At 32.1% G+C, this 16,816-nt stretch overlaps 1 protein-coding gene across 1 annotated transcript; it reads left to right on the top strand.

Annotated features, from left to right (window-relative positions):
* Positions 1-8,201: 8,201 nt before the first annotated feature.
* On the top strand, positions 8,202-10,415 carry LOC108342382 (uncharacterized). Its single transcript, XM_017580152.2, has 3 exons — positions 8,202-8,617; positions 9,405-9,557; positions 10,051-10,415. Exons 1-3 carry the CDS (start codon positions 8,339-8,341, stop codon positions 10,147-10,149), a joined length of 531 nt encoding a protein of 176 aa, XP_017435641.1. The 5' UTR covers positions 8,202-8,338; the 3' UTR covers positions 10,150-10,415.
* The last annotated feature ends 6,401 nt before the right edge of the window (positions 10,416-16,816 follow it).

Below are 16,816 nucleotides of genomic sequence, written 5' to 3'. Positions count from 1 at the left end.
ACCATAGGCAAACCTAAATCTCTAACACAAGATTCTGACACAAACTAGTGTATCCTCCAGAATCAAATAACACGCATAAGCTTCTACCAGATATAACATAACTGTTAATAATAAACTTACTTGAACCAACTGCCTCTTTACCCGTCATGGCATACACTCGACCTGAAGCCTTGGGTCTGTCACCCTTCTTCTACTGCTGAATATACTAATGAGATTGAACTCTAGCTACTCCACTAGAATTACAATCTCTAGCAATATGCTTATCCTTTTCGTAGCCGTAACACTTGATGACTCCTCTCCCTGCTCCTCTCAACTAAGGACATAAATTCCTCATATAGGCCCACCACATTGTAAACATTGTACTGCACCGCCCTAATTCCTCTACTGAGAAAAGCCACCTCTAAACCCTTGAGAGGGAGGCCTAGATTAAGGTTTCTTCCTATCCACATAACTCGGTTTGGATCCAAATGGTCCTCCAACCCTTTACGACTGCCCTTGTTGTTTCTCCACCTCATTCTTAATTTTCTCTAACACTTTAATTATCTCTACCAAGGCCGCAAATTCCTTGATATAGAGAGCAACCACCATCAATTTAATATTTCCTCTCACACCATTTTCAAACTTTCTACATTGCACTTCGCGTCCATCTTCAAAGTATGAAACTTGATCAGATGTTTAAACTTTTCTGAATAATCAGATACAGACATTCCTCTTTGCACCAATTGTAGAAACTTTACCTCTTTTGCAAACTTCATACTGTCAGGGAAGTATTCGACATAAAATTTCTTCTAAAATATTTCCCATGTGATAGTCTCTCCACCCTCCTCTAACAACATTGTCATACTACTTTATCAGTGGTTGGCTTCTATAGTAAGCATATATTCACAAAAATCTAACCTGTTGTAAGTTGGACATCTCTTTGCATCAAAAATCCTTTCCATATCCCTAATTCACTGATTTGTCGCATTTGGAATTGTCTTGTGATTAAAGTTAACGGGACAATGTTGTAGAAGACTTTCTAAACTCCATTTTTGAGTATGAATTGGTGGAGGGTGAGATGATCCAGCAGCAGCCCTTGTTTCACCCAACTATTGCCTAGTTGCCATGAACTGACGCTAGGATGTCTCTATCGATACTCTAGCAGCCTCCAACTGCTGCAACACCATGGTATTTTGCTGAACAAAGGAAGTATTCTGTTTTGCATGGTCATCATGAATGATTCCATCATTCTAACAAAATTGGGTACATCTTGATTCGCGGGAGAAGGAACAAGTGGTCACCTAGGTCCCATAACTATGTTCACACCGAGAAAGAAACCATCAATCCATTCATAAGATAATCTTACTACCACTAAGACACCGAGTACATATAACAGATGCTAATCAAACCTATAGTCACAGATCTCCTAAGGAACTACTACTTTGATACAAAAAATGTAACAACTATAATTTACCATAGAGTTATCGAAAGTAATAACTATATCATTAAAAACATATTTACAAACTTTCTTATACATAGAGTATCTCAAAAGAGGTAAATTGTCATACAAAACATCTAAGAATATTTACATCTATATAAATATCTATATTCTACTTCGGTCATCACTCAACAACATCCTCCGGCCCCATCAGTAGTAAACTATCACCTACAACATCCTCTACTCACACCAATTAGTGCTCATTGCCAAAGATTTAAGCAAAACACACAAAACAAAAAAAAAAACAAGCAAGGTAAGCTAGTGTACAAATCAAGCAACATCTCATAATTTAAATTAATAATTTATATAGTTCAATAAACATAAAATTATACAACCAAAAGATCGCTATACTCAATTATCCGGATACAATGCTGATATAGACTCCACTGGAGGTATGCAACCATGGTAGTATTTATACAATGTAGAGTTATAAACAAGGGTAACTCGGCCTACTATCCATGAGGTAAATCTTCCACTCCTAAAACCCAAAAAGCTAGGGTAAAGACCTCCCACCATTCTCTCCGACACCCCATTCAACTCCACATGAGTTAAACGGTTGGTAGAATATCAGGGTACTTACTTACTGAAGTCTCTCTATCAAGAAGTCACTACAACATACTTGAATATAGAATCTCTCTTTGAGATTCTTATCGCAACACACCACTTTCATTCTCATTACATATCCATACAATTTCAAAAGCCTTAAATAGCTATAAGAACATGTACAACATAACAATTTCACACAAAGCATTCATCGAAAATCACACTTAAAAACAAGGGAAACTACTAACTATTGTCAGCATTTAGCGCCAATAATTTATGCTAAGTATCCTATTGCAATGAAGGACTTATGCTCAGTGCCAATTTTCACCCCTCAACGTTACCAGGACAAAGAGCTCTTTGACTTCCTTGCGCTCAACGCCTCAAAGTGGTGCTCAACGTCTTAGAACTTAGTAGCTATTGGGTTCAATGGCGCTTAGCGCTCCAAAGTGGCCTTCAACGCTACACTAGATGACAACAACCTTTAAATTAGATTTAAATGCTATTCAAACTCATTTCAAAAGACCAAGTTGATATCCTTAGCACCATATTTGATTCTTAAACATCTTTATAACTTACATTTGGACACCAATTGCTCAATTGAACATGATTTCAATGCATTTAGTCGATAAACAGGTTTTCTTGCAAAGATTAAACATGGTAGAAATAGTTGGCAAGATCGGACGAACAAAGTCTAGGCGTCTGGCCTTACTCGATAAACATGTTTTTCTGTAAAGATTAAGGTAAATGGTGATTAGAGGTATTAGGCTGAGATTGGGCTGTGATTAAGGTTTCACTAATGTCAAGCTCATGCCGAAATCTATAAATATAGGTCAAAGGTAAAAGGTAGGTGATCGCATTTACTGCACATTTATTACCATTACACTGGACTCCCGTACAGACAGTTCACTGACTTAAGCATCGAAGAACCTTTGGCAAGTACACCTCCGAACGGAGAAGTGAAGACCAGGACTGGAAGAGCAAATACCGGACGACATCCTAGGAAAAATTGTGCACGTGTTAGAAGTGACTTGACCTAATACCCGAAACAATTCTCTTTTTAAATTCTTATATCTAGTTTTTGCATTTTCATCTATTTTAAAACAAGATAATACCATATAAAATAATAACTGATGGAAACCCATTTAGAGCATTCCATTCAAAGGAGTACCAACTTAAGCTAAGGCTAAGAAAGGGAAGTTGGAGAAGGAATTTTACAAGCTATTTCTTGATTTTCTTTCTCTAAAGTCTTTGAAGGATTCTTTTTAGTACTATATGGTTTTTTTGTTTTTTTTTGTAGGATACAATAAAGCTAGGAACCATAGACCAACTAACCAGAATTTTGGAAGCTTTTCAAGTTGGTAGCACTAGTAGCGCTCAACGCCAGTCATGTGTCGCTTAGCGCCAGCAGAGCTGCATACTACACGTTTTTGATGCATTTTCCGTGTGACCTAGCATGCCTTCCGTTATCTAGCTAACTTGGCCTCCAAGCTCCTTTTTTATTTGGAATTTTGGAGGGATTATAACTCATATTAGAGGTTCTTCCTCCCTTATAAATAGGAGAGCCCAACCATTGTAATTACTCACTTTTGAGCTTTAGTGAAATGCTGCAGAATTTATTTCCAGCCCTAAACGCTCTTGAGTCACTCTTTCTTTTCACTTTCTTTATCCTTTCCTCTAGCTTCCTTCCATAGTGGGAAGGCTTTCTGACCTAAGAGGTCTCTTCACACACTTCTTCCATTAAAAGAACACCAAAACACCACTCATCTTCATTCATTCCGCTGCACCATCATTGCTAGCTGTTTGGAGTTGCTAGCTGTTTGGAGTTGCTACCTGCGAGTTCCAACCCTAGGCATGCTTCCATGAAGTGGTATAAGAGTTTTGGTCGTCCACGCGTCCATAGCTAAGTTTTTTCCTTCCATTTTCTACTCTATTTCTATTCCACATGTGCTGTTCTGTTGTTATTTTGTTCAGTTCACTGTTTCATTTCTTTCACTTCAGTTTTGAGCTTTAATTGAATTTCCAGTCATTGATTTCTTGTTTCCATTGTGTGTTCATGTTTATCCTTCATTTTAAACGATTAATGTTGTTTAATTTAGTCATTTCCAGCTTAATTTCTTCAAATCTGTGTTGTCTTAGTCTTGTGCACTTTATAGTTACAGTTTTCATTTTGTCTCTGTTTGGTATTCTTTTCTGCTGGTTTATTTCGTTTTGCTTGAGTGAAAGTGTTAGTTAGATAAGCTATATATCTACCAATAAAGGAAATGAAGACTTGTTCTAGCCTTGGTGATACAAGCTGAAGCACCAAAGAAGCATAACTCTTTGAATTTCTGCTTAATTCTGCTGCAGAATTTTGGTATTCTTGTTTGATTTGTGAATTTGTTTTTCAGTCCATTTCTTTTGATTCTGAAGCTTGGTACAATATTTTTTAGTGTTGTCTAAGGTTTCAAATGGTATGGCAAACCATAACAAGCAATGAAATGCATCTAGGATAGCTTGGTTGCCTCATAAACCAGAAGCACCTACTATTTTGGTCTTATTTCAAGCTTTTCACCGTGCTTAAAAATCCTTGGATGTCTATTCTGAATTTAATTCATTCTAGCTGATAATTTCCAGGTTGATCTAGTGTATTAAGACTTCCTTGAGTCATTTTCATTGTTGCTATAACTTTTGAATCAATCAAACTTGATTTTGGTGGATTAATGGGGTATTTTTCTGCATAAATTGGCCATAGCAAGGTCTGATTCTGATTTCTGCTATTTTTGAGCTATTTGATAGCTTGAACAAGTTTAAAATGGTGTTTAAAAGGTGCTACTAGATTTCAATCAGTAATATCTTGGCCTAAGTGCAGAGTTGTTTCTTAAACCATCAGATTTTGAGTTAAATAAGGAAGTGACAAGGTGACTTTGAGTAGCAATATGTTTTTAACTCATTTCAGAATTTAAGCATATTTAAAATCATTAAATAAAGTTGCTAAAGTGATTCATTTCGAGTTTAAGCCACTTTTGTGCAAAGTTGATTTTTAAACCATCAATATCAAGCCAATTTTTCTGGTGTAGTGTTGAAAATTGATTTTGTTTTGATGATTTGATCTTCAAAATTCAATTTGGATTGTAGCAAGAGCTAGTTCAGTGTTTTAGATTAAAAATAAATGATCAAAATAAGCCATATCAAGTGTTAAAAAGCCTGCAGAACCGTGCAATGCAGTTTCAAGCAGTTAAAACCCCAAAACACAAAAATCTCATTCTCTTTGGGGCATTTCATAAAACAGTTTCGGGAAATATCAAACAGTTTAGTTTCACCTTGATTTCAACCTGTATTTTGGTTTTTCTTGCTTTCTTAATCTGTTCTATTGCTTTTACTATGTTCCTTTTTAGTGCTTGCTATTATTTGTGTGATGTTCCATTTGAATTCCCTATTTCTAGCCTCTAAACTATCCATTCGAGAAACTTGTGCAATGTGATGAAACTGGTGTAGATTTCTTAGATCTGTTTGGTGTTGTTTCTAGTTGATTTTGGAGCAGTTGTGCAATCTGATTGAGGCATACAGAGGCAGAAACCTACACATACAAAGGAGTACCAACTTAAGCTAAGGCTAAGAAAGTGAAGTTGGAGAAGGACTTTTATAAGCTCTTTCTTGATTTTCTTTCTCTAAAGTCTTAGAAGGATTCTTTTTAATACTATATGGTTGTTTTGTTTTTTTTGTAGGATACAATAAAGCTAGGAACCATGGACCAGACAACCAAAATTTTGGAAGCTTTTCAAGTTGGTAGCACTGGTAGTGCTCAACGCCAGTCATGTGCTGCTCAGCGCTAGCGGAGCTGCATACTACATGTTTTTGATGCATTTTCCATGTGACCCAGTATGCCTTCTGTGGTCCAGCTAGCTTGGCCTCCAAGCTCGTTTTTTACTTTGAATTTTGGAGGGATTGTAACTCAGATTAGAGGCTCTTCCTCCTTTATAAGTAGGAGAGCACAACCATTGTAATTACTCACTTTTGAGCTTTAGTGAAATGCTGCATAATTTATTTCCAACCCTAAATTCTCTTGAGTCACTTTTTCTCTACCCTTTCCTCTAGCTTTCTTCCATAGTAGGAAGGCCTTCTGAGCTGAGAGGTCTCTACACACACTCCTTCCATTAAAAACACACCAAAACACCACTCATTTTCATTCATTTTGCTGCACCATCATTGCTTGTTGTTTGGAGTTGCTACCTACGAGTTCCAACCCTAGGCATGCTTCCATCAATAACAAAATAGAAAACATTTATATTCAAACTTTGGTATAGAATTTCTTCTATATAATTTTTTCATTATTTATAATTTGACTCGAATTGTTAATCTTTTTAATAAAAAATTGTGATTCTCTCCACCAATTCTATATTGTGTCTTGGTTGCCTTTAGTAATAGACGAGTAGGTGACTATAATTTTGGATTTTAGCTAATTCTAGATTTTTTTTCTTGGACTCAAAATAAAATCCAAAGAGTTATCTTAAATAGTTGGTTAAAGTAGTTGAATTTTTTTGTAATTAGAAATGATGTTAGGATAATTTGTTATGTGAAATGAATATTAGATTGAAAATTAAAATGTCAAGTTGTTTATTAGGCAATGCATAATCCAAAATTGGGTCCATGTTTGATATATGCATTATGTTTGGGACCAAATTTGAAAATAGTTTGGAGATTTAATGAGGATTTGAAATTAGTTAGCATTGAGATATTTTGAAATAAAAATGTGCACTAATCAATTAACTATAAAATATGCATTTTTTTGATAAATATTGATTATTATGTATAATTTGGACTTTATATGAGTCAATAATTACAATTTAGAATGAAAATTCGATTTCTTTAGTATTGTAACTCGATTGAGATAATTATGCAAAATTCTAAATTTTATATAATTCTTTAGTGAATTTTATTCTAAGATCTAATATCACTTTTAGATTGAGATATAAGATCATTTTTAGACTAAATTTTTCCAACAAAATGTTAATTCGTTGGATGTATTTGATTAGAAATTTGAACTAGAACCTGAATTAGACAACATTTACAAATTGAAAATTTCTTGGATATATTAGATTATGTTCAATAATTACATCGTGTTTAGTTTATTTACATGATTCCAAGTTTATTATAAATAATGTGTCTTTGTTAAATATGAGTAATGATGGTTCATATAATAACTATAAATGATTATATGCTAGTTTGAATAGTTTGAAATCAATAAATTGAATACATGATTATAGAATCCTAATTTGATATATTAAATACAAAATCTATTAAAACAAGGAGATATCATAGTGAGAAGTTGAATGATAGTCTAAATAATATAGTATACAAAATCCTACAATTAGAAGTTGAAAGTTATTATAAGCTCTTTTTATGGCTTTTTAATATTTTTTACTGTAGTTATCTTTAATATATGATTGGAAAATAATATTAGTTCAAAAAAAAAAATGGAAACAAATATAAACTTTTTGTTTATTCTTTACCTGTAAGTACTTATATTTTGCAAGCTTTAATTTTGTGTAATTAATCCTCACTTCATATGTAAATATTTAATTTCTTTAATTTATATGCACGGAGTGGATTGTATTGGTTAGGTGTATCAATTATCAATAAAATAATTAAAAAAAATATTAACTAATTTCTATTTTAATATATGTTAAAAGATATATTTTATATTAGTATAACTTTTATGAATAAGAAGACATCAAATATTTTAACTATACATAATCACAGAAAAAGAACTATCATTCAATTATAAAATTTTACCACTTTATAATAAAATTTGACTAAATCAAAGTTTTGGCTTCTTATGTTTGATTTACGATTTCGATTTCTTTATTTCTCGGTGACATTAATGTAAATTTTACATACATTTATTTTTTATATTTCAATTAATTAAAATACTTTTAATTCATTAAATTAACACGATAAATTAATGATTCAATTTGAATTTTTTTAAAACTTGACTCTTTAAACATTAAAAATTACAACCATAGACTACAAATTAAATAAAACCAAGGCTAGGCTAATTCAACTTAACTAATTTTAAAAAAAAATACAATAACTAAAACTCTAATTTTACAAAAAAATAAAATTGAAATTATTAATTAATACATAAATAAGTTTAAAAATTCCCAATACTCATATTTATGACATGAGTAATAATAACTTTGAAAGCTACCACTCCTTATTGCTTCATCTCTTACTTTCAGAACAAAACGCACTTCTCTCACTCTGCCACTACGGTGGTAAACTTAGACCCAACCCAAACACTGAATCATCTTCCTCCTCCGCCACTTCCACCGCCGCTAAATGGAGGCCGTCGGTTCCAGACTCAGCCGCGCTTCCTCTCGCTACGGTGCTTCCACCGTCTTCACCGGCCCGGTCAGGAAGTGGAAGAAGAAGTGGGTCCACGTCACCCCGTCTTCCTCAGTCAGCAACACCACCGCCACAACCAACAACAACGGTAACTCTCATGCCAATTCCAACTCTTCTTCTCGCCTCCTCCTCCGCCGCTGGACCCCCACCACCGCCGATGACGCGGCCGGTGTCTCTGACGAGCCTCCCAGGAGGAAGTTCCGTTATACCCCCGTATGTCTCTCTCTGTCGTTGTCCCATTTTTGTTTTCCCTTTACCATTTTTGAGTAAATATTTAACTGGGCTTTTGTTTTGTGGTGAAAAGTTTCGATTTATTGTTTATGTTCCTGTGTTTTGGTGATGGGGTGTAGTGTTTAGGTGGGTGTGGGATTTTTCTGTGGATTGGAAAGTGTTGGGTTGGATAGTTTGTTTGCATGTTACATTAGTTGAGATTTCGGTTTGTGAGAAAGATGGTTTCTTTGCTGCTTTATCAGTGATTATAGAGGGTACTGATGTATGCCAAGAGAGAAAACAGAGAAGATTGATGAGAGAATACAGATTGATAATTGTTTTTGAGTTTGTGTTTAGTCCCAATTCGCTCTGGGAAACTTGATTTTGGTTCATTTACTCACAGATTTATGAATTTAGTTCTCTAACTTTTGATGAATATTTAGTGATGAATTTTGATTGTTATAAAGTTGGAAAAGAGATTAAATTCACATATATTTTGTAGCTAGCGTGCAAATTTTATTCTTTTGAAAGTATAGGGACCAAAATAAAGTTTGACCGAAATTAATGAAATAAAAAAACTCACTAAGTTTTTTATTGGTTGAAGAGAAAATGAGAAAGATGAGTGAAGTTTTACAACTCTTGTCTCTATGGGAGACACAGTTATAGAGATGACTGGGTCATTCAGTTTGTGCATTATGTATGTGTTTCTTCAATTTTTTGGTGCATTATAGTTTCTGTCAAATGAATTCTTCTCATCATGACTGAAAGGTTCGTCAATTCCATGGTGCAGATTGCGGTGCTAGAAGAACAGAAAAGAATGATGGTTGTAAAGAAAGAAAAGGAACCCACAACTGGGAGTGGCCAATCGGCAGTTAAACAGACAAATATCACTCATGAGAAGCAAGGGAAATTTAACATGAATGAAATATTAGAGGAAACCAAGGTAACAGAGTTTTCTGGTATCAATTTTTGGAGTTAACATAGGATTTTATGTGCTTTAGTACTGTATTCGACTTCACTCTTATCATACTGCTCTCGGATTATCCTTTACGGACTAAGTTACCTATTGACACATACTTGGTAAGAACAATCATGGGTGCTTCCAATAAACTGCTGTCATGTAAAGACTTCTATTATTGGTAATTCCAAAACCATTTTTCCTATGTATAACACTATAATCATAGTCTGTCTTGTAATTAATAAATCATCCTAAGATCAAATATAAGAGGAGGGCTGTGTTAGTCAATTGAGATGATGACAATTGATGACCTTATCTTTGAAGATTTGGAATTTGACATGGTGTGATTCATAAAATGCAGTATGCATTGGGTATCTCTAGCCAACTGTTGAATCCCTTAATAGAATAGAACTTCAGATATTTATGATTAATAATATTAACGTTGGTCTATTAACATTAGTATGTATATGAATTGCAGGATTCAAACATTGTTAAATTGGATCATGGTTTGGATTTGCAGAGCAACAATGATGAAACCAGTCTGAACAGTGATACTCAATTGGAAAGTAATATCTAGTAGTTGGTCCATGAACTGAGAAAATCAAGATGTGAGGAAGCGAAGTGTTGATTCAAGAAACACTGAAGTAGTATATATGATCTTTTATCACCTTACAATCCTACCATCTTATATTGAGATGTAATGTAAGTGAGCCATAATCTTGTGTATAGTGCTGTCAGTAGCATAGGAATGATCAGTGACTAGTTTTGGTCAACAAAGAATGATCAGTAATATTTCATGATGGATCATATGCATAATGTGATGCTTACTATGTCTTGCCTTAATTGTGGTGCTTTGTAGGTTTTCAAAATTCGTAACTATGGAGGACAAAATCTAGACTCAATATCTCTATGTAATCGAAATTAGAGTTAATATGTGATAAAAATTTGTATTAACACAAACATATATTACTGAAACCTCCTTGGTAAAAAAGGGAAATGAGAAACCTTTCACAATAAAAAAGAGTAATAAATATTTACTAAGAATAAATTTCTTTTGTTAGTATTTGAATAATTTTATCTAAGCAACCTTAATACACCGACAACAAAGATGAGTTTATACCATCATCTAACTAAATAACATCTGAATAATGAGCTTTGAAATAATTATAAAAAAAAAGTATGAGTAATTTGTGGAAAGAAAGAAGAGTACAATGAAGGAGAAAAATTTTGCTTGGAAAAGAAAGAAAACATCGGTGTTAGGGTTTATGGAAGGAAAATATTTATGTTTTGAAACTGCAATGTTTTATTTCTGTGATAAATATAAATGGGAGGGATGGAATTTAGATAAAAGAGAAAGAATAAGAATGAAGGGATTAGAATATTCTAGAAGGGAGACAACTGAATCCATTTTCCAAATATTTTTTTTATAAAAAAGTTTAATTATACATTTAATCTTTACAATTTCGCAAACTAACGTAACATTTTTTTAGAAAAATTAATTATATATTTAGTATTTAAAATTTAATAAAAATATGATTTTGATACCTATGTAAATTTAATCACGGTTTGTTCGGTAGTTTTCAAATTTAAAGTGTTTCATTTTATAATCGATGTACTGTATATCTCGAATACCAGAATTAGTTTATCATGCTAAAAATATAATTAAAAAATATAAATTTATTTTAACAGAAATAATTTATTAAAATATATAAATTTATTTTAAGAACAATAAATAATTTGGATTATAAAACATTTATAATTATAAATAAAAAAATTAAAATAGATTTAATTAATACGATAAGAAAAAGTTAAATTAATTAAAAATATAATAAATTAAAAAAATACTTTTTTTTATCTAATTTTAATAAAAAAATAATTTGAACTAAATTTAAAATTATTAATTAAAATCAATCAATTTATAAAATGGAAAATTATATTATATTTTTTAATAATGTTTTATAAAAATACATGAATATAAAGAGTGATTGAATTTTTAATATAATTTTATATGTCTAATGAATTTACTCTATTTTGTTAATATTTATTCTAAAAAAAATTAAATCGGTAATATCAAGTTAATATTCATTTAAACTTAAATTTGGTTTTAATTAAAATAAAATAAAACAATCAAACAACACATTAACTCTTAGGTTCACCATCTCTTTTTCACTTTACATAATAATATCCTTTCACAAATATTTCATCACCAATCATTCTAGTTCATAATTATAAGTCAATATGACTCCTTCATAGTCTTTCCTTTCCTGGCCTTCGTTATCTTTCATTCTCATTTCTCCATTTCACCAACAATCTAAACACATCACAATTTTATATAATTCATAAATTAACAGTGCAATCTTATAACATTATCATATTTTCAATCTCACTAATAAATCCACTCGTATCTGTATCCAAATACATTTTAAAATACAAGATCTCCAAATTAAATCTCAAAATCAAGACTCATGTCAAGAAAATTAACAACTTCTAAATGATTAGCTTTCCTTACCCTAAGAAAGCTTCCTAATACTATTATTCCCTTGCATAACTTCAAAGCCTAAAATAATTCTATTGACACAAAGAAGGGTTTGATGAACGAAAAAAGCATATTGCTTCAAAGAAAAATGGGTAAAATTGATTGGTCCAAAACATTCCTTAGCTCCTTAATTTCATCACGGTGAAATTTGATTTAGAAAAGGATGAGATATTGAGGGTGAAAATTGAGATAGAAAGGAGAAGGTGAGAAAGAGATGGAGGTACGCGAGAGTGAGAAACTAAAAAAAGAAGAAAGAGAAATTTCAAAGGGAGGGTTGCATATAGTTTTATAATTCTCCTTAACAACAAAAATTTTTGTCTTCGAAAATTGTGTTCCAAGACAAAGATTAAGACATAATTCTCTTATCCTCTTCTTTATTTGTTAGGTGAAATCACTATATGCAAGATCTCATACTTGTGAATGGTGAAATTCTCGAAAAACATTTTCACCAGCAAAATTATTCTAAAAGTTTTCTTCTTTGATCTTTATAAAAGTTCCACATACTTGAACACGTTTGCAACCTTTACTTAATCCTTTTAACTTTGTCATTAATTTATTGTATTAACTTTATTCCAATCATCATACATGCCTCATTTTAAGACTAACATAAAGTGTTCTACATCTCTTTCTATACAATACTTCTTGAGGATCCATATCTACATTTTCTTAACAAATATTAATGTAGATGAATCTACTAGGAGTAAAATTCATTCTTGCATCCTATAAATTTAGATAGTTCTTTTGCTAATTGTTCTTTCGCCTATAAACGATTGGTTACACTAAGTCGTAGTTTGACGAATCCTACCATTTAATCTAATTATTTCATATATTGGGTCTGAGGTATCTCTCGCACAATTTTTTTTAATTCTTTTTGGATGAAAAATGGGTAGTCTTTGGTAATCTAATCATCATTTCCTATACTAAGTTATTTTTCTTTACCACCATGGCACATGGTCATCAGAATTCATGAAAATATTATCTCACTTTAACATCAGAATTTTTAACCGATATAACGTACCTCCAAATCTATAAGGTTCAACCTTTTGTTTTTGACAAGCTAAACAAACAATTACAACCTTAACTATGCCTTGCTACATATATTTTAGATCATCTTATTTTGACACATATATTATAGTTCTAACCTTAAGACATCTTCAATTTCCTTATAGATATCTTTTAGTTTTGTTAGTACTTAACCAAGATATTCTTCAAATTCAAATTCATTATAACTAGTTTATTACAACTAAAATGATATGAAGATACTAAACTTCCAAATTTCAAACCTTTGAAACTTTGACTCAGTTCTAACTCTCTAAACCTAACTACTAATGTAAGACCCATGAAAAATATTTATAGTAAATTTTAGTATTTTATTTGTAATAATAATTTTAATGGATAGAAAAATATAAATTTTGGATATAAAATTATAGTAATTTTATAAGGAGAGGTTAAAATTTTTGATAACTTATTTAGTATTTTTTTTTTAAGAAAATCGAATAGTAAAAAGTGAATAGTGAATAGTAAATAGTAAAAAGTAAATAGTAAATAGTAAAAAGTAAATAGTAAAAATAAATTTTCAGCATTTGGATTCCTTAGCATGGAAGAAAGTAGTAGGTAGAAATTAGGATCAGATTTGGTGAGAAAATGATTGAAATATTATTTTTAAATAATATTAAAATAATAAATAATATTAAAATATTAAGGAATAGTAAATTTTTTTTACTATAAATAGCCATGGGAGGGAAGGGTATTTGGCACCAAGAGAAGAGGAATCAAGTGAGAGCTTGAGAAATAGAGAAGAAATAGTTAGGGAGAAATTTTTAGTTGCAAGAAGAGTAGAGGTTCTGAAGAGTTTTCGGAAAAACAAATTCGGAGCAGGAGATTAAGTCTGGAATAGAGGTAGGGGAGCTAACTTTTCTAAGCTTTTATATTATGAATTAGTACTGTTTTATTACTATTCATGTCTTGAAATTATGTATGAATATTGTTAATGCTTACTGTATGTTTATCTATATTGATATTCGGTGTAAATATTATATGCTGTTGTTTTGAATCTGTTAATAAGAAATTTGTTAAAAACTAGTTGAGGAACACTTTGGCTAAGGAAAGACTTGGTACTTAAGTTGTCCATTGTGACGCACCTCTCTTTCCTGGAAGTCTACTCGACAGGTTTTTAACTTAAATCTTGTGTACAGATTATGTACTGTTAAATTATCATGTAATATATCTTGTTGGAATATATTCAGTTTGTATGATTTCTGAAATGATTGAAGTTTATTTGATTTGAATTTATGCATCTAAACATGTATGAGTATTACGGGGAAATGTCGTAAGGGTATAATATGAGTCGAGGAATGTGAGTATGGTATGAGTCTCGCGGAGAGATTCTGTAATGTCATGGTATGTGTATGAGGATTATGGGTAGATTTCGTAATGGTATAATATGAGTTAAGGAATGTGAGCATGGTATGAGTTTCGTGGAGAGATTCTGTAATGTCATGGTATGTGCGTATATGTTGATGTTGAGGGTCATGAAGTTGGAGGTTATCCTGATACTCTAATAATCATTCAGTCTCAAGTAGAGAATGATGAATTATGTGGTGAGAGGGGCAGGAGGTCCTGGTCTATGTGCCGGTTTAGGACATAGTGAGGGGACTAACCTTGTGAATGGTATGGAGAGCAGAATGTCCTGGTCTATGTGCCGGTTTAGGACATAGTGAGGGGACTAACCTTATGAATGATATGGAGGGCAGAATGTCCTGGTCTATGTGCCGGTTTTGGACATATTGAGGGGACTAAGAATGACATCACAAGTGAAAAACCTTCCGTTGTATCGCTCATCAACATATCGTTGGGATAAGTGCCTATTGAATATCGTGGGGATAAGTGCCTATTGGGTATTGTGGAATGAGTGTTTATTTGGGTATTATGGGATGAGTGTTTATTGGGTATTGTGGAATGAGTGTTTATTGGGTATTGTGGGATGAGTGTTTATTGGGTATTATGGAATGAATGTCTATTGAGTATTATGGTATTTATTGGGTATTGTGGGACGAGTGTCTAATAGGAATTGTGGTACGATGGTATGAGGGTGTTTGACATAATTATTATATGATGTTTGTATCGAAGTAATTATGCATGTCTTATAAATGATTTGTTGCATGTTAGCTCACCCTACTTGTTTGTGTTTTGTGTTTGGGATGTTACATTAATGTGAGAATTTGGGATGTTACAACTAACACCTATATCTCCTCGTGGTTTTATACATATGCCTCTACACTTATTTTCTCAAGATGACACTTCAACTAACACTTATAATCTTCTAATTAACCATTATTTAATCTTGAAAGGATTTGCATATTCAAAATCATTCGATCTACTATCATTTATATTGTTGTATGTGCTCTCACTAGTGGTGACAAAAGAAATCATTTACATAGTAATGTTACTTTATTTGTACTTAGTCATGCCCCACAACGTAATATTTTCTGAAGTCTTTATACTCCACTATGACGACTTAGGAAGTTAGGTAAACAAGTATACACTAAAATTCTTCCCTCTTTATGATAAACTATCCAAAGAACTTTTCTAGGTATTGATACACTTGATCATATTTAATACCAACAAAGTTACCTTATAAATTCTATACCAAACCATTTTGTCTAACTCTTTACCTTCTTATAGTTAACCACACTTTAAACCCTAGAGTGTTATTTGCTTTCATCATGAAATTCTTTGTCTATTAAGTTTTTAATACTCTACTAAATTAAGTTCTTAATCGTCCCTTTTTGACACTTGAACTGTATTCTTACTTAAGGTCTCCTTAAAAAGATTTGTCTTCTCTAGATGAATGAATGCTTGAAATTATATTCCCTTAGAACTTCATAATTCCCTTGTCTTATTTCTATCCCCTTCTAATCATATAGTTACTTAAACTCTTGCAACATTAACTCGTGAATCTAGCCATATTAAGACAATTCTTCAGGTCTTTAAAACAACTCTACCACCATCCCTATGTCTCATGTAAGATAACCTATATATTTGAGTTGTAATTTCCTTTTAATTAAACAATTATAGGAGGTTCTTAAAATCACTAAATATGTGAAATTGAGTATCATTAAGGCAAATCTTTCAAATCTTCCAATCAACACCACTACCACCATCTATATATTGCTAGTGAGTAATATTTGTCATGAATTAATAATCTTTTTTAAATGTAATCTATCATCCTTTAATCTAGTGTTCATATATAACTCAACCTATGATGTGATATTTATTTGTGTTTGCCAAATGTTACTAATATTAGTAATCTAATCAATATTTACTACACTTCTAGAATATCATGCTCATATAATTGAATTCGAGCAACTGTCTTTCCTAGAATCCTCTTTATCTCCCTATTAGAAACCTCAGCTTGTCCGTTTGTCTGTGGATGATAAGGTGTAGCTACCTTGTGTCTCACACCATAGTGCTTGAGTACCTTTGCAAGCTGAAAATTGCAAAAATGAGATCCTCCATCACTAATGAGTACTTTGGGCGTTCCAAACACGGGAGAAAATTCAGAAATTTAATAACAGTGCTAGAATCATTCTTAGGACAGGCCAGAGCTTCCACCCATTTACTCACATAATCCACTACCACTAGTATGTATTCATTGTTGAAAGATGGTGGAAAAGGTCCAACAAAATCTATGCCCCATCAATCAAAA

The sequence above is a fragment of the Vigna angularis genome, chromosome 6 (genome assembly GCF_016808095.1).
Source record: "Vigna angularis cultivar LongXiaoDou No.4 chromosome 6, ASM1680809v1, whole genome shotgun sequence".
Lineage (NCBI taxonomy): Eukaryota > Viridiplantae > Streptophyta > Magnoliopsida > Fabales > Fabaceae > Vigna > Vigna angularis.
This window is presented reverse-complemented; position numbering and strand designations above follow the sequence as displayed.

Bases quoted from the DNA above. Each gene is read 5' to 3' on its own strand.
- LOC108342382 (XM_017580152.2), top strand. From the start codon at position 8,339: ATGGAGGCCGTCGGTTCCAGACTCAGCCGCGCTTCCTCTCGCTACGGT. The intron at 8,618-9,404 runs GTATGTCTCTCT...TCCATGGTGCAG, and splicing joins GGAAGTTCCGTTATACCCCC to ATTGCGGTGCTAGAAGAACA. The intron at 9,558-10,050 runs GTAACAGAGTTT...TATGAATTGCAG, and splicing joins AAATATTAGAGGAAACCAAG to GATTCAAACATTGTTAAATT.